Source organism: Ambystoma mexicanum, chromosome 1p (assembly GCF_040938575.1).
Source record: "Ambystoma mexicanum isolate Mex_15411 chromosome 1p, UKY_AmexF1_1, whole genome shotgun sequence".
In the NCBI taxonomy this organism is placed as follows: Eukaryota; Metazoa; Chordata; class Amphibia; order Caudata; family Ambystomatidae; genus Ambystoma; species Ambystoma mexicanum.
Genome location: NC_090921.1, coordinates 578,255,926 through 578,279,848, shown reverse-complemented (window position 1 = coordinate 578,279,848; position 23,923 = coordinate 578,255,926). Strand labels below are relative to the sequence as shown.

The following is a 23,923-nucleotide window of genomic DNA, read 5'->3' as shown; positions in this document are numbered from 1 at the left end:
ATATCAGATAGTAATACTTTAATTTCTCTAATTTAGTAATGGGTGGTATCATGACCTTTGTCCAATAAATTAAGTATACGTGTTAGGTCGGGGAAGGAGTAGGTTTTTAGGAGCATCAAGCATTTGAGAGGTGTTGCTGCCTGGTGAAAATGAAGTGTGTTCCTAACCCATCCTGATGGAATTTTTATGCTCACCATTTGCCCCATGACAAATTACGTCACCAGTCAGTGGCAGCAAATCAGTACCATGAACAGAATAGTTGACCATGACAGAGGGCGAACTGGCAGTCATACCAAACGGAGGCCGATGAACCGTACTATTGGATGAGTGAGAATGTTGTGGCAGACGAGGATGTACATTGCGATTGTTATGAAGGTGTACATCTTCAATGTTTGAGTGAAGATTAGCTACTGGTGTTGAGGGACCCAGAGAAAGTTGAATTTGCTTTCCAAGCTCTGCCATGAAGGCAGGCGCAAGCATAGAGATATCAGAGATCGATGTATTAAAGCGTTCATCTGGATTGGGAATAAACAAATAGTTAATGGAAGGGGTAATAGTTAATGTTTGTATTTGTGTTGGGGCACGTCATACACTTCACGCAGTGTGAAGGTATTGGACCCACACTAGGAGACTGGTGAAACATGCACTTGAGCAACCACCTGTGCACTAGAGGCACAGAAGAATGAAAGTCCACAACACGAGAGTTGCAATAGGTTATTGTGCAGTGTCAGAAAGCTCCTCCACGTACACGCCGTCCACTGCCGGAAGCTGCTACCCATCCGAGCGTTAGCAGCTAAGGATGTGTATATGTCAAAAGAGCAAAAATGAAACACTCAAGAACCAACCTGGCCTCGTACAAAGCGGCTCTCACCTTTAGGTGTTGAGATGGTAGATTATTTAGCCGCAAAGCACACCTTATAGAAAAATTATATAGGAGCGGCCCCACCGCACACGCTAAACAGGCTCAACAGGCACTTCATAGGGCACTTCCTGGTGCGCGAGCACATACCCTTAAGTAGCAGAGACAGATAAAGGGGCGTGTCTTCAATACAATGGGGTCATCTTCGACTCCACACTCTCCTTCTCTCCTCACATCTTTGACGTCTCTAAGAAGTCACATTACCAACTCCACCTCCTCAGAGTTATTCTTCCTTTCCTCTCCTTCCCCCAGAAGCTCACTGTCTCCAGAGCTGTGGTTATCTCTAGGCTGGACTATTGCAACAGCCTCTTTCTAAATCGGCCTGCCTCTACTCTCCGCCCTCAGCAACTCCTGCAAAACAGTACTACGAGACTTGTCCTTGGCCTCAGGCCCAGGGATTGTATCTCCCCAGGGCTGAGAATCTCTGCACTCGATCCCAGTGGCTGCGAGGATTAAGTTCAAAACCCTTTGCATTGTCCACAAGGCCCTCTGGGGCATGGGGCCTCAATATCTTCAACTATCTATTCCTAAATATCTTACTTCTTTGACTTCTTCACTCATCTGTCTCCAACTCCCTCAGGGTCAGTCGCTTCTCCAAGCAACAAGTTGGTGGTAGATCTCTTTCTTCGGCTGGGGCCTCCCTCTGCAACAGCCTCCCTGCCTCCCTGAAACTTGAGGAGAACCATCTCCGGTTCCGGAAGCACCTCAAAACCTTTCTCTTTGCTTCTGCTTTTTCTGCTCCTCTCCCCTGCTGACCTCCTGGTTGAAACAGCAACTGCACTGGTCACCTGAACACCCTCTGATCTCGGGCCCAGGTCCCTTCCACACCAGTCACACATGCCAGCACTGCCTGCCCGGCAACCCACTCTCTCGGAGACTGTTTCTGTATCCCTACAGTCCCACTACCAGCACTTGACACCTGACGTCTGCACTTCCTTGCACTTGCCACCCGCTGGCCATTATTTTAACTTTTGTTATTATTCTATTCCCATGTATTGCACTCCCCTGCCCCCGCACTTTTCCCCTTGCCCCATCCCATGCACTTGCGCGATCTGATTGACACCTGGCCTAGTAGGATCCTTGTCTGTCCTCCCTTTGTCCCCCCTCCGTTGCCTCGTCGCGCCTTGATACACTTGTGTATAGGCGCGTTATAAATGCCCTATCATATCATATCATATCATATCATATCAATGACTGCAATAAAGAAAATAATGCCTTAATTTAGCTTACAAGTGAGTTTGTTTTAGCTCGAACACAGAGTCCATATACTTATGAGTGTGTTGTGAGCATGAGCGCACCGTTGCAGAAGAAAGGCAGGTGTGTCAGCACGTCAATATCGCGAACTGCAGCAGTGAATAGCAGAGCGTCCCCCAGGCTCAACAGGCACTTCAAAGGGCACTTTCTAGGTGTGCGCACATAACAACATAATATGACAGTTTCTCTTCAGCACACCAGTTTTAAGTGGGTTTCCTGGTACACTCCCCTGCCAGGAAACTTCTCAACTGAAAACTCTTGATATCATGGTTTACTCCTCTGCCAGGAATATCACATTTTTGGCTCACACAGATCCCCTAGTGTACTCTCCTGCCAGGTATCTCTCTCCAAAAGGGTTCACTACCGAATGCTCTTATCAGATCTCTCTGCAACATTTACATTCCTCTTCGATGTAACACAGTTACGCTCTTTCAATAATACACCTTTGTTGACTTCAGGTATTACTAGTCCCAACTTCCCCATACTGACATCCCATATACGAGGGTTTGTTCAAACTCTGTCTGTCAACCTTTCTTTCAATGACTCTTGGCAATGCTTGTTCCAGGTTTCCCCCAACTGACATCTCGTATCAGGAGAATTGTACAACTTTTGCCGCTTTGTTTCGTATAAAATGTTTTCCACATTGGCTCCTTGCTCTTCGTCTCAGTATCTGAGGCTTTATGGGACTTGGAATCCAAGGAAGTTTCAACTGATTTCAAATTACATTGTTGAACAATTGCATTTAACCGCTTAAGTGCAGAGGACAAAGTATCCCGTCCTCTGCACTACGTTTCCAGTGTGGGGGACGAGATACCTCAGCCTCTGCACTGCTTACCTTTGAGGGGTCAGATCACCCCCCCCCGCTGCTCCCTCAATCCTTCCGACCCCCAGGCAGTGAAGGGGAGAACTTTCCCTTCCATGCCTGGGGTCGGGGGGGTTGCCATGATGACATCGGCACACACTACGTGCGCCGACATCATCAGGAAGTAATATTTACATGCTGAAGCGTGCTGATCAGGCATTTCTAGCCAGATTTCCTTGAGTGAAGGCTCATTGGAAAGGGGAGACCCTTGTTGCTTCCTTGGGGGCAACATTGGGATTCTAGGCCCATTTTGAAACCCCTGGGAAGCAGCAAGAACCACTAGGCCACCAGCAATACGATCTTGGGGGTGTGTTCCCCGGCTGGCCCCCCCAGGCCAAACCGCCCCCCACCCTCACCCCCCATAAATACCAGCAAGATGGCATAATGTTGTTTTGCCTTCTTCGGGGGCAAATCAGTGCCGTCTTGCACCCATATGCCGCCAAGACAGGCAAAACAATATAGGGCAATTTTGCCAGAGAAACACTTGTTTATGTTTATTTGCTTATATTTCGCGGGCGCCCACAGGCATCAGGGCGCAAACACAGAAACAAGGAAAACAAACAATACCTTAACATTGCAATCTAGGCAAACAGTAGTGTTTTAAGACTCTGGGTCATCATGGGGCTGGCTTTGTCTGCAGGCTAGCCCCCTCATGAATCCCCCCCTTGTATGGACAGATCCTTTCTGTTTCCCTGCGAGGGGCAAACTTGAGGGTCTGGTCCCATTTTCCTAACCCTCTGAAGCAGTAAGGAGCACTAAGCCACCAGGGAAAAGATTTCTGGTTGGGGGGTGCTGTTTCACCCATTGGCCTTCGCAGTACCACTGGCCGGAGATCTGGCCGTGCCACGTTAGAATTTTTCCCTCTGGGAAAGGATATAGACCCTGCAGGGGCTCCCTGGAGTCGCCGCTGGGCTTGGGGGGGGAGGGGCGATCCACGTGCGAGGCAGATGCCCAAGTCTTGGGCAGCACTACCGGCTGTCCTAGTGCTCTGGCTGGGCTACGTTAACACTTTACCCTCCGGGGAGCGATGTGGACCGTGCCGGGGCTACCTGTGACTGCTGCTGAGCTGGGGGTGGGGGGCAGTCAACCCATGTGCGAGGCAGACGCCAAAGACCGGGGGCAGCACCCTGGTCATCCTAGAGCTCTGGCTGGGCTGCATTACAGCTTTTCCCTCTGAGGACGGAAGGGGACCCTGCCAGGGCTCCTTGGGAATGCTGCTGGGCCTGGGGACAGTCGACCGACATGAGAGGCAGGCGCCCAATGCTGGGGGCACTACCCTCAGCTGTCGAGAGACAGGCGCCCAATGCTGGGTGCACTACCCTCAGCTGTCCTGGAGCTCTGGCCATGCTGCGTTACAGCTTTTCTCTCCTTGGTGGGATGGGGACCCTGCCGGGGTTCCCTTGACCCACAGCTGGGCCTGGGGAAGCACAACCCACATGGGAGACAGGCGCCGAAGGCCAGGGGCAGTCGCGGCTAGCCAGAGCTCCGGTACGGCTAGAGGTTCTGCCCCCAGGCTTGGGCACCTGTCTCACTTGTTGGTAGATTCTCCCCAAGATCAGCAGCAGTTCCAGGGAACCCCAGCAAGGTCACCATCCCTCCCTGGAGGGAAAACCTATAACGCAGGTCAGCCAGAACTGCTGGATGGTCTGGGATGTGGCCCCCGGCCTTTGGCACCTGTCTCCCATGTTGGGCGACCATCCCCAAGTACAGCAGCAGTCCCAGTGAGCTCCAGCAGGGTACTGTGAGAAACTAGAGTGTGTCTCACCCGCTAGTCCCTGGGGATCTATCATCCAGGTGGCCAGAACACGGCCATCGCTTTTGGAACCTACCTTATCACAGGTCAGTTAAGCACACATTTAATTTCCTATGCAGCCATTTAGTGTCCTCCACAATAAAATCACTGACTTGCAAAATATGATCTATGTCGTCCAGAAATTACTCCACCTCCCATACCTGATAAGGGCTGCACAGCCCAAAATGCGTAGTATACACAAGGAGCTACACTACACGGTTTAATCATCGAAAGTGTTGTCTACCCCTTGTAGGAGACAGGAGTTGTGTTAAGTTGTGTACATATTAGTGATTTGTGATAAACATTTTACTTATGTATTCTTTGTACACATTTGTATGAACTGAAAATAAGTTGTATTATGATTTTTTGAATTGATGAGTATCACACGCTCCACTTGGAATTCAGTTGTTATATAAAAAAAAATGCTTAGTTGTGATAAATTTACCTTTTTATTATAAAAATATCATTTGAATTGATTCACTTCTTTGATCAATTGAACAAACTGTTTTACTGACTACGTCAGATAAAAGTGTGCCCTGTGATTGTCCTTAACCTTTAGTGGACCTTCCAATTTTCAATCTGGCTAGAGCACTCATACTCTCTAAATTGGACTATTGCAACACCTTATATTTAGGTACCAGTAAATTCAACCTAAATAAGCTACAAGTGTTGCAAAACAATGCCATCAGAGTGGCTCTAAACATACGTCGCTCTAACCATATATCACAAGCGAGACGCAGCATTAATTGGCTCCCAATACAATATAGAATTAAACCCTTATGATCACACATAAAAGTCTGTCAAATTCGGCTCCTAAATACCTGGCCAAAAAATTCTCTAGAAAGACATCCTCCAGACCCACCAGAACCAACTGCGTACATTGCCTTTACATCCATAAATTCAAACTGCAAAGAGCAGGTGGGTCAAGCTTCCCAGTACTGGCTGCCTAGACCCGGAACTCTCTACCCCCTGCTCTCAGAGTTGAACCATCCTTTCCGGCCTTCAGAAGTAAGGTAAAATCTTGGCTCTTCTCCCTGCTTAGTTAACTTACGCCCCCTGCTATTGACTCCACACGCTTCCAAAGGACCCACGCCTAGATCTGTAACACTAAGTGCTCTCCTTTAGCAGGACTCTACCTAAAACTATATTCACTTATGTATAAATCACTGTATATATCTGTATATTTCTGCCAAGTCATGTGACTTTGCCATGCAACATAAGGCTAAGGCCAACCTCTGTATATTATATTTTCTGTATCATGTTTCTTGAATGTATGAGAACACTGCGTGTTCCTGTAAGACTAATGCTATCATGTAATAATTGTTGTTGTACACCTAAGTAAAAGTGCCTAGATACCTCTGGGTTCAGTGCGCTATATAAGCAAATAAACTAAACTAAACACTACCCCACACTATTTGAATTTGGAGGTACGGATTGGCAATAGTATTTTTTTTAGTATAGGCCCTTTTATTTTGATGAGACTCCACTAGGACTGCATTGTTATTATTTGATGGTCGTAGCTTGCTACCATCTATAGATTTAGGCTTCGATAGGCGTTTAGCACACCCTTGTTGAAGTTCAATAAACAACCTTGAACTGTGGTCACTTGTGTCCATCTTACTAGGGATACCATGCCTTCCTTACATATGGTGTCAGTGGTGGGATGTGACTAAATTGAAACTAATTGGGGTACCCTACAATTCCAGAAGCTTAGTCATCAAGCCTCAGACCCCTCTGTTGCCAGGAAAGAATCAATAGGCTTTGATATCTGTAGCAGCAGAGAGACTACTATCCCTCCTGGGAAAAGAGGAATGATTCCCACAGACTTAGTTTTGATACCCCCTCTTGGGTATTATATAAGATTTGCCCCAGAATCTGGCCTGGAAGTTCGGTATAGATGTTCTAGCAGGTGTCATCGATCCGGAGTTCCGGGAGACATGAAGGTTCTCTTAAAGAACCATGGTGAAATCCCATTTGAAGTACATCGTGGGGAGGAAATTGCACAAGGAATTCTTGAAAAACTCTATTTCCTCATTTTTAAGAGAGTAAATAGAGAGAGGAACAGAGAGAGGTACCTTAGGCTTTGGGGAAGCTGATGAACCATCTACCACTGAAGAGAAACAGGAAGACGAGTTTACCATATTTCCCGACCTGGCCTTCGCCCAGCGTAAATGACCCAGCCCTCGCAGAGGCTTTCTTACAAGTAAGTCCTGAAGAAGAGGGAGTAGAGAAGGGAAGTCCTTTTTTCTTCTTAAAGCAAAGATTGCTATATAGAAATGAATAATCCACAGACGGCCTAAGTAAAGCTCAGTTAGTAATCCCTAACCCACCGGAGGATCATACTAGAGATTGCGCATTCCCATCTAACAGGGGGACACCTAGGACAATCCAAGACCTAGGCACACATCACTGGGAAGTTCTATTGGCCAGGTATCCATGCTGATATAAAAACCTTTATTCAGACATGTGAAATATGTCAGAAAACCAGTACTCTCATCCCGTTGCCTGTTCCACGGATTCCTTTACCAATAATAGAAGTTACTTTCTCAAGAATTAGGATGGACATCATTGGACCTTTAGAAACATCTAGACTGGGAAACAAATATGTCCTTGTGATTGTCGACTACGTGACCAGATACCCTGAGCCATTCCCTATGCAGAACAACACCACCCAGCAGATTCTAAAGCACCTCCTACCATATTTTTCCAGAGTTGGCTTTTGTAAGGAAATCCTTATGGATCAAGGATCCAATTTCTTGTGCAAGCTCATAGGTGATGTCAAGGAGCTGCTCCATATAACCACCTTCCGAACTTCAGTTTACCATCCAAACAGACGGATTGGTAGAAAGATTCAACAAAACACTCAAAATGATCATAAGAAAGTTGGTAGATAAGGACGGGAAGCACTGGAAACGTATGATCCCCTGGGCACTATTTGCATTAAAGAAAACCCCTCAGGCATCCACTGGATTCTCTCCATTTGAATTACTTTATGGTAGTGAGCATATAGATGTCCTGGACATGCTTGGGGAGACCTGGGTAGAAAGAGAAGAGGCACCCATTCCCCTTTCGCAAACTGCTACCCGATTGCGAGAGCATATGGGACTTGTTCGAGATCTAGTCTATACTCATATGGAAAAGGTCCAAATTCAACAAAAGTCCATCTATGACAAAAAGGTAAACTTAAGATCATTTTCCGTAGGACAAAAAGTATTGGTCCTCTTGCCTAACTCGGAAAACAAAGTCGTCTTTAAGGGGCATGGGCCATATTAGATACTGGAACAAACAGGAACCTGTACTTATAAAGATGCTCAACCTGACAGGAAAACAAAATATCCATCTATATCATGTAAATCTCTTAAAAGAGTGGAAGGAAAACCCATCTGCCACCAATGCCACGATACTATCCTGTTTGGTACCAGAAGAAATAGATAACTTTGAACTAATTCCTCAAGAGCTATCTAATCCACAACCAAAAGATTTAAAGGATTTAGTTATATAATCTCCCAATGTATTTTCCGAGAAACCGGAAAGAGTGAAAGGCACTTCTTACTACATTAGAAAACCCAAAGGAAAGGTGGTCCATATTAAACCTTATAGACTCCTGGAAGCCTGCAAACAGATAGTGGTTGAGGAAGTGAATAAAATGTTGAGAGCAAATATTATCGAACCCTCTTAAAACTCATTGTACTCCCCTATCATATTGGTCACCAAACCTGACTATTTCTAGAGGTTTTGCATAGACTTCCACTAAGTCAATGCCTTTTCTATCAACTTTAGACTTAACAAAATGGTACTGGCAGGTCCCAGTGTATGGACCTGATAAGCAAAAGATAGCATTTTCAACGCCCCCGGGACTGTTTCAGTTCAAAGTCCTGTCTTTTGGCTTACACAGGGCTACAGCCACTTCTCACCACTTATGGACAAAATATTACAGTCCTACTCCAAAATATTACAGTCCTACTTTGATTTCTGTGGAGCTTATATTGACAATATCGTAATTTATAGTAAAACCTGGGAAGACCATCTTTTCCATCTCTTTACTAGTATAAGAGCCTTCAGAGAAGCTAGCCTAACTGCCAATACATCCAAATGCAGACTGGCCCAATTAGCCGTGAAATACCTCTGCTTCTTTGTAGGAAATGGTAGTGTCCAACCTAAATGCGAGAAAGTGAAGGCCGTCCTAGATACCCCTACACCTAAAACTAAAAGAGATCTCAAATCATTCCTAGGCCTAATCGGTTATTACTGTTGGTTCATTCCAAACTCGGACAGAACAGCTAGGCTAACGGATAAATTAAAGAACGCCAAACCCCAGAAAATTAATTGGACCAACGAGGATGATATATGTTACAACAACCTAAAACACACCCTGTGCCAGACGCCTCCCTTTCTGGGTTAGGAGCAGTCTTGTCACAAATTTGCGACGGATTGAAACATCCCATCTTATTTCAAGTCGCAAACTTTTCCAATGTGAAACAAATTACTCTGTGCTGGAATTAGAGGCCCTTTCCATCAAGTGGGCCATTATCCACCTTAGATACTACCTCCTTGGAAGAAAGTTCACACTTGTCACAGATCACTCTCCACTAGTTTGGATTACCCAGCAAAAGACCCTAACCCTCGAGTCATGTGATGGTTCTTAGACCTGCAACCCTACTGTTTCACTGTAAGCAAAGACCAAGGAAACCGGGATTTCCTCTCTTTGTTCCCTTGTGAAACGGAAGCGACTACATAACATAGGGGAAGGGTATTTTTTATTTTTTATTTATATTTATATAGCGCCCAAACAGCCCAGGGGCATTGAGGCGCTGTTACTTGCAGGAGCTTAGTTACAGGGGTATAGGAATGGTAGCAGTTGTTGGCACATTATGATTGCTATAAACATAGTTGTCATTACAGCTTATGCATTTGATCATTACAATGCAGCTTATGCAGTGGGACATGTCATTAGTATTCATGGTGCTGCGAGGAACCTTATGTGAAGAGGATGGTTTTCATAGCTTTACGAAAAGCATGCATGTGTGCTCCGGTGGCTAGTAAGATCTTGCTTTGTAGAAAACCCTTTCCCACACTCAGTGCACTCATAAGGTTTCTCACCTGTATGTGTTCTCTGGTGGATAATAAGAACTCCCTTTCTAGCAAGCCCTTTCCCACACTCGGTGCACTCGTAAGGATTCCCACCTGTATGTGTTCTCTGGTCGATAATAAGGTTACCCTTGTGAGCAAACCCTTTCCCACATTCAGTGCACTCATAAAGTTTCTCACCTGTATGTGTTCTCTGGCGGATAGTAAGGTTTCCCTTGTGAGCAAACCCTTTCCCACATTCAGTGCACTCATAAGGTTTCTCACCTGTATGTGTGCTCCGGTGGCTAGTAAGCTTTTGCTTTGTAGAAAACCCTTTCCCACACTCAGTGCACTCATAAGGTTTCTCACCTGTATGTTTTCTCTGGTGGTGTGTAAGATGTCCCTTCTGAATAAACCCTTTCCCACACTCCGTGCACTCATAAGGTTTCTCACCTGTATGTGTGCTCCGGTGGCAAGTAAGCTTTTGCTTTGTAGAAAACCCTTTCCCACACTCAGTGCCCAAATAAGGTTTATCACCTGTATGTGTTCTCTGGTGGATAGTAAGGTTTCCCTTGCGAGCAAACCCTTTCCCACATTCAGTGCACTCATAAGGTTTCACACCAGTATGTGTTCTCTGGTGGCTAGTAAGGTCTTCCTTTCTAGAAAACCCTTTCCCACACTCAGTGCACGAATAAGGTTTCTCACCTGTATGTGTACTCCGGTGGCTAGTAAGCTTTTGCTTTCTAGAAAACCCTTTCCCACACTCAGTGCACTCATAAGGTTTCCCACCTGTATGTGTTCTCTGGTGGATAGTAAGCTCTCCCTTGTGAGCAAACCCTTGTGGGGTTTGTGAGAAACCAGAAGCTGTCTCACCCGCTAGGCCATGGGTATCTGTCATCCAGGTGGCCAGGACATGGCCATGACTTTTGGATCCAGTTCCTGGGGTTGGACCAGTGCGGGTGGATCACCTGAATGGGGTGGGGGGTCTTTGGGAAGTGTGAGTGGTACACCGGATGGTGAGAGGCGGTATTCCCTTCCCTGTAACACCTTTTCCCCTGAAAATGTGCGGAAGGGAGAACCACAACCTGAACATCCAGACATATCATTTTTGTGAACACTTCTCCCACACTATTTGTATTTAGAGGTAATAATTGGCAATATTTTTTTTTTAGTGTAGGCCCTTTAATCTTCATGAGACTCCACTAGGACTGCTTTATTATTATTTGATGGTTGTAGCTTGCTCCCATCTGTAGATTTAGCATTGGATAGGTGTTTATCACACCCTTGTTGAAGTTAAATAAACACCCTTGAACTGTGGTCACTTGTGTCTGACTTACTATTGATACCATGCCTTCCTTACAGTACCCATCCCTTCCCAGAGGGAAAAGCTGTAACATAGGCCAGCCAGAGGTACAGGAGGGTCGTGTAACGCTCACCTGATTCCCGTAGAGGCGCCGGTCTTGACTGGGCGTATACCGTATCTGCAAAGGTGATGTGTAACACACGGCTGGCTCTTTGGGTTGGACCTCTGTGCACTGTATGTCTGACTTGAAGGGTAAGATGTCTGCAGATAGAAAATATGGGATTAAGGAACTGGGTTATTGAATGTCTCTCTCTTCTTCCCTTTCTCTTCTCCTGTAGAACCCCAAAGGTTAACGCTCTCACCTTAGGTAAGTGAACGCCGTGCTCTCCATCTGCCTCGGGGCAGGGTGCTGTAACCAGTTTCTTCACTGGATAAGGGGAGCAGGCCTCTTGACTTCAGAGGACTGCTATCCGTCGTTTACTGCACGAACGGTAAGTTTCGAGTAATTCTAATGTCTTTAAAGTCTTTAGTAATGATGTTTCTTGTTTTGCAGGGTTCCGGCGATGGCGGATGACGGGCTGAAGTGAGTTGAAGATGGAGCCCGTGTGATGAATAGAAGCACCTGGAAGCACGTAAGTAAGCGCTTGTTGCCTGCTTCACGATGCGCTCTAACTGTCTTTTTATTTTGCAGGTACAAGTTCGGAGCGGCTGCAGGGTGCCGGAATACCCACTGGCTTAGATGTGGAAAGGAGTAATGGCACGTGAGTATTAAAGTTCCCCAATGTCTTTAAACGCACCTTGTTTTGTCTTTCAGATGCGGGATGCAGCGCCGAAGGCCTCCGGAGCGTGCGAAGAGTTGGTAAGCTTTTGTCTTTCAGATGCCGGAATGCAGTGTGAAGACCTCCGGAGCGCACGAAGAGTAGGTAAGCCTTTGTCTTTCAGATGCCGGAATGCAGCGCGAGGCGTTGGTGACAGCCGATGGACCAGGTAAGTGAAGAGCTGTCACTGAAGACCGTAATGCTAACCTGTTCTTTCTTGTCTTTATAGGTGTTGCTGAAGACTGGATTCAGGATGGTAAGCCTTTTTCCTTAGGCCCAGGATCAGATGCAGAAGACAAGATGAGCGTTCTGCTGCAGAGGATGCAGAATAACGCAAAGCAAGATTCATCCATCGGGTGTGGTTTAAATAGCCTCCTGTAGTGCTTAGGTGTCTCCTTCCACAGCCACGCCTAGGTAAGAAAAGAGTTCCTGCTTTCCAGAAGAGTTCCAGTGTTCTGAATCTAGGGAGTGGCTCCTGCCCCACCCAACAGGAAAAGTAGTTCCAAACAGAAGAGGATCAGAGGCTCAACTGGCAGGTAAGTAAGCAGCATGGTCTGCTGCAGGTAAGTCCACCCAAGCATTATGAGCCCGGCGCTTCCAGCGCTGGGACTGGGCATATTTATGAGCCTGGTGCCACTGGCGCCAGGACTGGGTCCAAAAGGTCCCAATTGGGACTGGTTGGCACTCGGAACCTGGGTCATGGATCTGCTTCCAAGGGAGTTGGGAAAACCCCGACCTTTTGGAAGCAGAGATCATGACAGTACCCCCCCTCAAGGCCCCTCCCAAACCGGGCTTCTCTGGGGGTTTTGGCTTGTCAGGAAATGTTCGGTGAAATCTTTTGATTAGGCGAGGAGCGTGGACATATTCAGCAGGTTCCCAGGATCTCTCTTGGGGGCCGTAGCCTTTCCAGTCAATTAGCTAAAATAGTTTAGATTTGGAGATCTTGGAGTCCAGAATGCTTTTGACTTCAAACTCGAGTTCTCCATCAACTAGGATAGGTTTTGGAGATTTAGTTAGTCGGGTTTGAGGTTGCACGGGTTTTAATAGAGAGACGTGGAAGACCGGATGTATCTTCATGTGCGGGGGCAAGTCCAACTTGACCGCTACTGGGTTTACTATGGTAGTGATGGAATAGGGACCAAGGTATCTTGGGTTGAATGTGCGTGGCCCTTTTAGAGGTAGATATTTGGTGGATAACCAGACTTGATCCCCTACTTGATATTGAGGGGCTTCCTTCCGATGTTGATCTGCTCGTTTCTTGTATTGTTCTTTAGCCCTTTGAAGGTGAGAAACAGCTTCCTTAAAGGCTTGGGTGATTGTAGAATGCAGGTAGTCTACTGCTGGTGTTTCAAGATCTTGGAGGGGATCCAACTCCGAGGTTCGAGGGTGACTGCCGTACAAAAGAAAAAACGGGGTTTTCCCAGTTCCCGAATGGACAGAGTTATTGTAGGCATATTCGGCTATCCAAAGGATGTCTTTCCAAGTTTTTTCAGTTTGTTGCAGCATGCAGCGTAAATACTGTTCCAGAGTTTGATTGGTCCTCTCGGTTTGTCCGTCGGTCTGAGGGTGGTGACTGGTCGATAGTCTCACATCAATTTGAGCCGACCGACAGCAACTTCGCCAAAAATGAGAAATAAATTGACTACCTCGATCCGAAATTAGAACCGAAGGAAAACCGTGCAGTCGGACGATGTTTTCGAGAAATTCTCGGGCCAGAGTTGCTGCTGTTGGCAAGCCTTTGAGCGGAATGAAATGTGCCATCTTGGAGAATAAGTCCACGATTACTAGAATCGTATTGTATCCGGAGCATGGAGGTAGATCGGTGATGAAGTCCATAGAAAGCGTATGCCAAGGGCGAGGTGGGATGTCAATAGGGCGTAAGAGGCCTGCTGGTCTTTCCTTTTGACTCTTGTTTTGGGCGCATACTCCACAGGACATTATAAAGTCTCTGATATCTTTTTTCCAAGACGGCCACCAGAAGTAGCGCTTGATCTTTTCTGAGGTCTTGGCCATACCGGGATGTCCTTCCATTAAAGAATCGTGATAACAAGAGATTACTTTTTTCTGTAAATCTGTGCTGGGTAGGTATAATCGTTCTTGGAAATACAATAAGTTGTCCTTTACTGCAAAGTCCTTTCCCTGCAGATGCCAATTCTGTATGTCTGCTGGAGTTACAAGTTGCCTGGCCTTATCCTTAACTTCCTCTATGGATTCTGTGGCGATTACACCCAGAATTCTTTGTTCGGGAATGATTGGTACAGGTTTAGGGTTGATCAAGTGTTCTTCCACTCCCATCCGAGAAAGGGCATCAGCTTTACCGCTCTTTGTACCAGGTCGATAGGTAATTATGAAGTCAAACTCGGCAAAGAATAATGCCCAACGGAGTTGTCTAGAGGATTGGGCTTTTGCGGTTTTCAAATATTGCAGGTTTCGGTGATCCGTAATCACAGTAACGGTGTGTCGGGCCCCCAGCAGATAATGCCACCAAGCCTTAAAGGCAGACTTGATAGCCAGAAGTTCCTTGTCAGTAATCGTGTAATTGATTTCAGGAGGCGAGAATTTGCGGGACCAAAATGCCACGGGATGCAACTGATTGGTTACCGGGTCCTTTTGTGATAGAACTGCCCCCATGGCAAGGCTTGAAGCATCAGTTTCCACGATGTAGGGGAGTTCGGGGCGAGGGTGTTTTAAGATTGGTGCAGAGATAAATTTAGTCTTCAAATCCTGGAAAGCTTGTTCCGCCTCGGTAGACCATTCAAAACGTTTGTTTTTCTTTAACAAGGCAGTGATGGGCTGGACTATTCGAGAGAATTCGGGGATAAACCTGCGGTAAAAGTTAGCGAAGCCTAACATGCTTTGCACACCTTTTACGGAGGATGGTGATGGCCATTTGAGAACTGCATCGACCTTCTTTGAATCCATACGCACTCCGCCAGGTGATAATATGAATCCCAAGAATTCAACTTCAGTTACGTTGAAAACACATTTTTCCAACTTAGCGAAAAGTTTGTGTTGACGCAATCTTTCGAGGACCATTTTCACGTGTTTCCGATGTTCAGATTCCGATGAAGAATAAACGAGGATGTCGTCAATGTAAACAACAACACACACATCTATGAGCTCTCTGAGGACATTGTTCATAAAATATTGAAAGGCGGCCGGGGCATTGCAAAGTCCGAAGGGCATGACCTGATATTCAAATAGTCCATACTTGGTGCGGAAGGCGGTCTTCCATTCATCGCCCTCTTTTACTCGTACCAAGTGGTAAGCTCCTCTAAGATCCAGCTTTGTATATATGCATGCTTTTCTGACTTGGTCCAGGAGTTCAGGGATCAAAGGTAACGGATATCTATTCTTAACGGTGATCTGGTTCAGGGAGCGATAATCTATACAAGTTCTAAGGTCTCCTTCCTTTTTTGGAACGAAGAACAAAGCTGAAGAAGCAGGGGACTTGGAAGGACGAATAAACCCATTTGCCAGGTATTGATCCAGGTATTGTCGAAGGTGAAGGTTCTCAGGCTCGGTGAGGGCATAAATTCTACTACAAGGAGGAGTAGATCCAGGTATCAGGTCTATCTGGCAGTCATAAGACCTATGAGGAGGTAGAGAGTTAGCCTGATCCTTCCGGAAAACATCTTGGTATTCTAGGTATTCGGGAGGTAACTGGGGAGTCTCTGAAGAAATTGCTGCCAGTGCAACACCAGGTGGAGGGTGACAAGTAGAGACACATTCTGGAAACTGGACCGTTCTTGCTCGCCAATCGATCAGAGGATTGTGTTTCTCTAACCAAGGTATTCCTAGAATAATCTGAAACTGAGGGGCCTTGATCACATCGAACACGATCTTCTCATGGTGTCCATCTTGACTTACTAGCGTCACCTCTTGAGTGGTATGCATTACTGGCCCGGAGGCTATCTCCGTACCATCCACCGTAGTAATGACGTCCTTTACAGCCTTGGGACAAAGAGTTAGTTTCATCCTCAAAACCATTTCATCATCCACATAATTGCCGATGGCACCGCTGTCGACGTAAGCTTCAATTGCATGTAATCGATCCGGATTATCAGGGCTAATGAGGACCATAGGTATCACGAAATGCGAGGTCACGGAACTGGTTTTCACGCTCGGCAAGAGGACCTCTATTCTTGTCGGGCGAGGTCGTTTCCCTGCTCAGAGTTTGTAACTTTGGTAACTGCAGCTCCTACTGCCTTCTTGGCAGGTTTCACCGGACAGTCTCGAAGAAAGTGCCCTGAGTTTCCGCAATAGAGGCATAATTGCAACTGTTTTCTCCTTTCCCGCTCCTTTTGTGTTAGAGGACCTTTCAGACCCCCTATTTGCATGGGTTCCCCGGGGTCTACTCCTTTGGAAGGAGTTGGCGGTTTGGAAAATACTCGAGCATCAAACTTGGAACGATCGGCCTTCCTGTTCTGCAGTCTGTGATCTATTTGAACGACTAAGTCTATATAGTCCGAACAATCTTGTGGGGGATTCACTACTTGGGCTAACACATCTTTGAGCTCTCCACGTAGACCTCTATAAAACAGCGTAATCCTTTTGTCCTCAGGCCATTGAGTTTCCACTATCAGTCTGTTGAAAGACGCAATATAAGCCAAAAGGTCTTGATTACCTTGTCGCAACGAAAGAAGCTCATTGTCCAAGGCCTGCCCCTGTGAATGTCTTGCGAACAGTTTTTCCATACTGAGCTGAAAAGCTTGAAAATCAAGGAGGACCGGATCATCTTGATTTACTAGAGGGATCGACCAGTCTGCCGCATTGCCACTAAGGTACGAAAGCACGAAAGCTACTTTAGCTTGATCAGTTGGAAAGGCTGCTGGCCGGCATAAGAAATGCAACCGGCACTGATTGATAAATACTGCAAACCTCTTTGGGTCACCAGAAAATCGTTCGGGCGGAGCCAGAGGTACATTCCCAGGTAGGTTGATCTGCACTGGATTCATAGAGGATGTAGAAGGAAGATTTCTCCCAGATGCGGGTAACGGGGTCTGTCCGGCTTGTGACTGTAGCAATTGTCTAGCGAGATCATCTGTTCGCTCCTTGGAAATAATCAGTTCCCTTCTTAGAGCGTTCGTTTCCTGACGGGCTGCATGCACTTCTGCCCTTAGTTCCCCAAGTAACTGGGCTAGCTGGTCGGTATCCAAGGTTTCCATAGCGCCTGGACGGGAGTTTTGTGGTAGGCTTTGCGTTCTGTAACGCTCACCTGATTCCCGTAGAGGCGCCGGTCTTGACTGAGCGTATACCGTATCTGCAAAGGTGATGTGTAACACACGGCTGGCTCTTTGGGTTGGACCTCTGTGCACTGTATGTCTGACTTGAAGGGTAAGATGTCTGCAGATAGAAAATATGGGATTAAGGAACTGGGTTATTGAATGTCTCTCTCTTCTTCCCTTTCTCTTCTCCTGTAGAACCCCAAAGGTTAACGCTCTCACCTTAGGTAAGTGAACGCCGTGCTCTCCATCTGCCTCGGGGCAGGGTGCTGTAACCAGTTTCTTCACTGGATAAGGGGAGCAGGCCTCTTGACTTCAGAGGACTGCTATCCGTCGTTTACTGCACGAACGGTAAGTTTCGAGTAATTCTAATGTCTTTAAAGTCTTTAGTAATGATGTTTCTTGTTTTGCAGGGTTCCGGCGATGGCGGATGACGGGCTGAAGTGAGTTGAAGATGGAGCCCGTGTGATGAATAGAAGCGCCTAGAAGCACGTAAGTAAGCGCTTGTTGCCTGCTTCACGATGCGCTCTAACTGTCTTTTTATTTTGCAGGTACAAGTTCGGAGCGGCTGCAGGGTGCCGGAATACCCACTGGGTTAGATGTGGAAAGGAGTAATGGCACGTGAGTATTAAAGTTCCCCAATGTCTTTAAACGCACCTTGTTTTGTCTTTCAGATGCGGGATGCAGCGCCGAAGGCCTCCGGAGCGTGCAAAGAGTTGGTAAGCTTTTGTCTTTCAGATGCCGGAATGCAGTGTGAAGACCTCCGGAGCGCACGAAGAGTAGGTAAGCCTTTGTCTTTCAGATGCCGGAATGCAGCGCGAGGCGTTGGTGACAGCCGATGGACCAGGTAAGTGAAGAGCTGTCACTGAAGACCGTAATGCTAACCTGTTCTTTCTTGTCTTTATAGGTGTTGCTGAAGACTGGATTCAGGATGGTAAGCCTTTTTCCTTAGGCCCAGGATCAGATGCAGAAGACACGATGAGCGTTCTGCTGCAGAGGATGCAGAATAACGCAAAGCAAGATTCATCCATCGGGTGTGGTTTAAATAGCCTCCTGTAGTGCTTAGGTGTCTCCTTCCACAGCCACGCCTAGGTAAGAAAAGAGTTCCTGCTTTCCAGAAGAGTTCCAGTGTTCTGAATCTAGGGAGTGGCTCCTGCCCCACCCAACAGGAAATGTAGTTCCAAACAGAAGAGGATCAGAGGCTCAACTGGCAGGCAAGTAAGCAGCATGGTCTGCTGCAGGTAAGTCCACCCAGGCATTATGAGCCCGGCGCTTCCAGCGCTGGGACTGGGCATATTTATGAGCCTGGTGCCACTGGCGCCAGGACTGGGTCCAAAAGGTCCCAATTGGGACTGGTTGGCACTCGGAACCTGGGTTATGGATCTGCTTCCAAGGGAGTTGGGAAAACCCTGACCTTTTGGAAGCAGAGATCATGACAGGTCGGGCGTGATGTCCCCGGCCTTGGGCGCCTGTCTTCAATGTTGGGTGACCATCTCCAAGTCCAGCTGCGGTCCCAGTGTGCCCCGGCAGGGTGCCCATTCCTTCCCGGTGGGAAAACCTTTAATGCAGTCCAGCCAGAACTCCAGGATGGTCGATTGTAATATCCCCGGCCTTGGGCACTTGTCTCCCTTGTTGGTTGACCGTCCCAAAGTTTACTGGCAGTGCCAGGGAGCCCCAAAAGGGTCCCCATCCCTCCGAGAGGGAACACCTGTAATGCAGGCCAGTCAGAACTCCTGGATGGTCGGGGGTGATGTTCTTGGCCTTTGGCCCCGGTCTCACATGTTGGGCGACCATCCCCAAGTCAAGCGGCGGTCCCAGTGAGTCCTGAGGGAAAAGCTGTAATGCAGGCCAGCCAGAGCTCCCGGACGGCTGGTGGTGCTGCCTCTTGGCTTGGGCACCTGTCTCCCTTGTTGGCTGACCGTCCCCAAGTTCAGTGGTAGTCTCAGGGAGCCCCAGCAGGTTCCCCATCCCTTCTCGGAGGGAAAAGCTGTAACGTAGGACAGCCAGAGGTCCAGGACAGTCGGTGTGATGTCCTCAGCCTTGGGCGCCTGTTTCCCATGTGGGTCGACCGTCCCCAAGTCTAGTGGTGGTCCCAGGGAGACCCAGCAATGTGCCAATCCCTCCCTGGAGAGAAAAGCTGTAACACAGCACGGCCAGAGCAACAGGACCGCCAGGTGTGATGTCCCCGGCCTTGGGCACCTTTATCCCTGGTTGGCGACTGTCCCAAAGTTTAGCGGCGGTCCCGGGGAGTCCTGATAGGGTCCTCATCGCTCCCTGTAGGGAAAACCTGTAACGCAGGCCAGCCAGAACTCCTGGATGGTCTGTGGTGATGATCCCAGCCTTTGCCGTCAGTCTCCCGTGTTGGGCGACCATCCCCAAGTCCAGCGATGGTCCCGGTGAGCCTCAGCAGGGTGCCTATCCCTTCCTGGAAGGAAAACCTGTAACTCAGGCCAGTCAGAACTCCAGGATGGTCAGGGGTGATGTCCCCGGCCTTTGGCGCCTGTCTCACATGCTGGGCGACCATCCCCAAGTCCAGCAGTGGTCCGAGTGAGCCCCAAGGGGAAAAGCTGTACCACAGGCCAGCCAGAGCTCCCAGAGGTCTGGGGGTACAGCTTCTGGGTTTAGGCGCATGTCTCCCTTGTTGGTAGACCACCCCCAAGTTCAGCGGTGGTCCCCAGGAGCCCCGGCAGGGTACCCATCCCTTCCCGGAGGGAAAAGCTGTAACGTAGGCCAGCCAGAGGTCCAGGAGAGTCGGGTGGGATGTCCTCAGCCTTGAGCGCCTGTTTGCCATGTGGGTCGACCGTCACCAAGTCTAGTGGTGGTCTCAGGGAGACCCGGCAATTTACCAATCCCTCCCTAGAGAGAAAAGATGTAAAGCAGCATGGCCAGAGCAACAGGACTGCCAGTGGTGATGTCCCGGGCCTTGGGCGCCTGTCTCCCTTGTTGGCACCGTCCCCAAATTCAGTGGTGGTCCCAGGGAGCCCTGGTAGGGTCCCCATCCCTCCCTGTAGGGAAAACCTGTAACGCAGGCCAGCCAGAGCTCCTGGATGGTCGGGGATGATTTCCCCGGCCTTTGGCACCTGTCTCCCATGTTGGCTGCGACACCCCAGGCCCAAACCTGTGGGTTGCCTGGATGGCAAAATCCAGTCTTCCCTGAGGCGTTTGAGATACCAGTGGTTTAGCCTTTTTCCTTTGTGCCCAGGTAAGTGCACCCACACATGTGAGGTACCCTTTTCGTCGGGACACCTGTGGGAACGTGGGACGGTAGTTCATTTGTTGTTTTCTCTTGGTTTTAAGAACATTTTCACACATTTCCCACTGCACTTCGTTACACAGCCATTTTTATTCCCAAATGTGACCTACATTTAGTCGCTGCTTTAGGCACACTGCACTTTTCTAACCTGCACAAGTCACCTATCCTTCAAAAGGTCTCCCTGTGCTCTTTCAAAAAATGTATGCTTGCCATTCTTCACCACATTAGTTTTACTTATTTTCAAATGCTAAATATGTATGTTTAGTCCGTCAGCATAAAAAGCCTGTGTACCATGGCTCAGTTTTTGGCTCGTGGTATTACTTGTTTTGTGAAATATTACCCAAAATTTTGATTTCCTAACTAGACAAGTCAGGGAAATGTAGCCATGAATTGCTTTTCTCAGTATCAACAGAAACCATTACCTTACCAGTCTAAACATGTCCAACACATACCATCTTTTCACTCACATTTCCAATTTTTCCTCAAATTTTAGGAAATTTAGGTACATAGTTATTCCCTTCCTGAACTTAGAATTGTGTCTACTTTTCAGAAATGTGTGCCTTTCTGGGTTCCCATCGAGCTTTCCTACCCTCCCCTTCCATTCCTTCAATGCAGGGCCTATTTTTTAAAAAAAGGGGGAAAATCGCCTACCTCGCACAAATTACTGTAAACCTTATAAAAAATCTTTTTTTTTTCCACTCAACCTGTTCTTGAAAGCTTGGAAAATGGCAAATTCAGAACTGCAAACCATTTGTTCCTAGACAGGGCAATAGCTGCAAGGCTGAAGGACACTTGCCGAGGCTGGTCCACTCGGATCAGGTGGGGCTTTTTAAGGGGCGACAAGGGGCTGACACCAGGCAGAAGACGCTACATCTGATTAATGAGGCACAGGGCCAGCAGGGTGACCCCACTCTTTGCTCTGTTGATGCTGAGAAGGCCTTTAACAGATTAGAGTGCGACTTTTTAGAGGCGTTACTAATCAAGTTCGGTGTAAGTAAGGGACTGATAAGGGGTATTATGGCACTCTACTCCTCCCCAAGGGCATATGTGGCTGTGAACGGGGGATACTCACGTTGGTTTGACCTGGGAAGAGGCACAAGACAGGGGTGCCCCCTCTCACCGACTCTTTTTATACTCTCATTGGAACCGTTGGCCCACAAGTTGAGGGAGGACCGTCGAATTGAAGGGATTGGGGTTTGTGAGCAGTTATATAAAGAAGGGTTGTATGCAGATGATATGCTCCTCCTCCTGGTGAACCCATTGACATTGGTGCCTGCTGCGGTGGCACGAATGGAGGAATATGGGCGCATGGCAGGCTTTAAAATTAATAAAGGCAAGTCGGTACTGTCACCCCTAGATAGACGTAAGGACAATGATTTGGGGCGCTTTTCCCCACTGGGTATGGAGGTGAAAGTGGGATGCTTGCGGTATCTTGGTATCAATGTCACAAGTGGTCTTGAGGGTCTTTATGATGCTAACCTTCCACCCCTGATGACTGCCCTGGAGAAATATTTGAGAAAATGGAAGAGGTTGACCATATCCTGGATGGGGCGGCTGAATGCGCTTAAAATGGTGGTTCTCCCCAAGATCTTAAATCTCTTCCAGATGCTACCAATTCAGATTCCTGACCGCTATTTCAAGGTGACCAAGGGAACCCTTTTAAGGTTCCTGTGACGGGGGAAGAAACCCAGAGTTTCAAGCAAGGTCCTGAGCCTCCCTAAGGAAAGCAGGGGGTTGGGCTCCCAGATATACACCTATTATTATTATTATTATTATTTTTTTCATTGTGAACTAGTTTTATATCAAAACATTTTACACATTTCCAGTTGTTAAAATTTACATCAGTTTTTTGTCCATTGTTGCTTTAATCTCTTAGAGTCACAGGCTTCTTGCCTCATGTCCTTTCCAACAGTGTATCTTGCTCTTTCATTAGTTTGTCTAGAAAGTTTATTCTAGCACACATAAGTTGCGAAGTCCTCCCTTGCACAACATCTCTCCACCAACCCTCTTCTGTTTTAGTTTTGAAATGTTCCATGTAGCTTTTTAGACAGCGTGATCTTTCGTCTGCTACTGCAGTGCATTCCAATAATAAGTGTCTTGTGGATTCCAGGGATCCTTGTTTTTTTACAGAATCTGCACATCCTGTCATTCACGCCTAGCTGACCTCTATTATGCCTAAATTAATAGGTAGGATAGACATCTAATCTTATTTGCATCATCCTTTCCCGATGATGTTTTGTCAGAAATTTCATCAGTTATTGCAGCATGGTGTCTTTTTTTCCAGTGATCGTTTGCAGAGTTTTGTTGAGATTTATATGCCAGCTTTGATTCTCTTGTACTTATCCGGTCCTATCTTTTTAGTTTTTCTTTTACTCGGTCTGGGTTCATAATCGATTCTTCCAGTGATGATTCTAATTTATGTAGTTGTTGCGTCCAATTATCTTTCCAGCTGTTCAGGAGGACTGCACTCTTTCTGTGAGCCTATGTTGCTAGAATTTTATAGCCTACCACCGGTTTTACTAGGGAGAGTTTCCTTAGCAATGCTATTGACTTCCATCTCACCCTTGAGTAGAGGGATTGTAATCCCAGCTTGCCACTTATCGCAGCAATCATGAGGCATCTGGGGAGATTTAGAATAGGTTTGCCAATGTTCTCCAAGGCAAGTTCAACCCTGCTTCCCCACCATACACAAAGATAGGCATCACCTTCTGTAAGTAGAAGAAGCGCACAGGAACTAACGAGAATTTTCCAAATCTCCCATTCAGTATTATTCCTTGTGAACATAGCCTTTTTACTTAAGAGTATGTGTTCCCAACGTTTGTCTGCCCCTGACCAGTTGAATGTTATACCCAAGTATGGGATCTCTTTTACTTTTCCCAATCTCTCCTCTCCTCTCCAATTTTCCATTGGAATCTCTTATCACTGGCCTTGGTTGTTTCTCCTATTGTTAGGATTTTGGATTTGTTGATGTTTATTTTAAGCTTGTTCTCCTGTTTATAACCTTGCCATTTTTTTAGTAGCTGCTGTAGACCAATTTGAGTCTGATCTACAAGAACTATGTCGTCCGCATAGCATATCATCAAGCTCTCAGAGTTGTTGATTTTCGGGGAAAGTGCCTTCTATGTCTCATCAATTCTGGTAAGTTGGCAGTATATAACTTGAAGAGGGTGGCAGTGAGAGGTCATCCCTGCTTGACTCCTCTTTTTGTAGTTATTTCCGCAGAAAGGGCTCCTTCGTTGTTGATCCTTACTCGCATGTTTGTTCTCGTGTGAAGGGCTTTGATGGGCTCTAAGATCTCTTCGGGACACTTCCAGTTCTACAGTTTCGTCCAAAGTTTGCGCCGGTTCACTCTGTCGAAAGCTTGCCTTAGATCTATAAAGGCTAGGTGCAGTTTCTCCTTACCTCTGATGGCATTGAGTTTCAATAGTGA

At 47.1% G+C, this 23,923-nt stretch overlaps 1 protein-coding gene across 1 annotated transcript; it reads right to left on the bottom strand.

The window, feature by feature from the left end:
* Positions 1-9,832: 9,832 nt before the first annotated feature.
* Positions 9,833-10,792, bottom strand: LOC138497021 (zinc finger protein 300-like). The gene has a single exon (XM_069620421.1). The coding sequence runs from the start codon at positions 10,790-10,792 to the stop codon at positions 9,833-9,835; it is 960 nt and encodes a 319-aa protein (XP_069476522.1).
* Between the last annotated feature and the right edge of the window lie 13,131 nt (positions 10,793-23,923).

What these genes read in the sequence shown, in the direction of transcription:
- LOC138497021 (XM_069620421.1), bottom strand. Translation starts at nt 10,792, where the DNA reads ATGACAGATACCCATGGCCTAGCGGGTGAGACAGCTTCTGGTTTCTCA.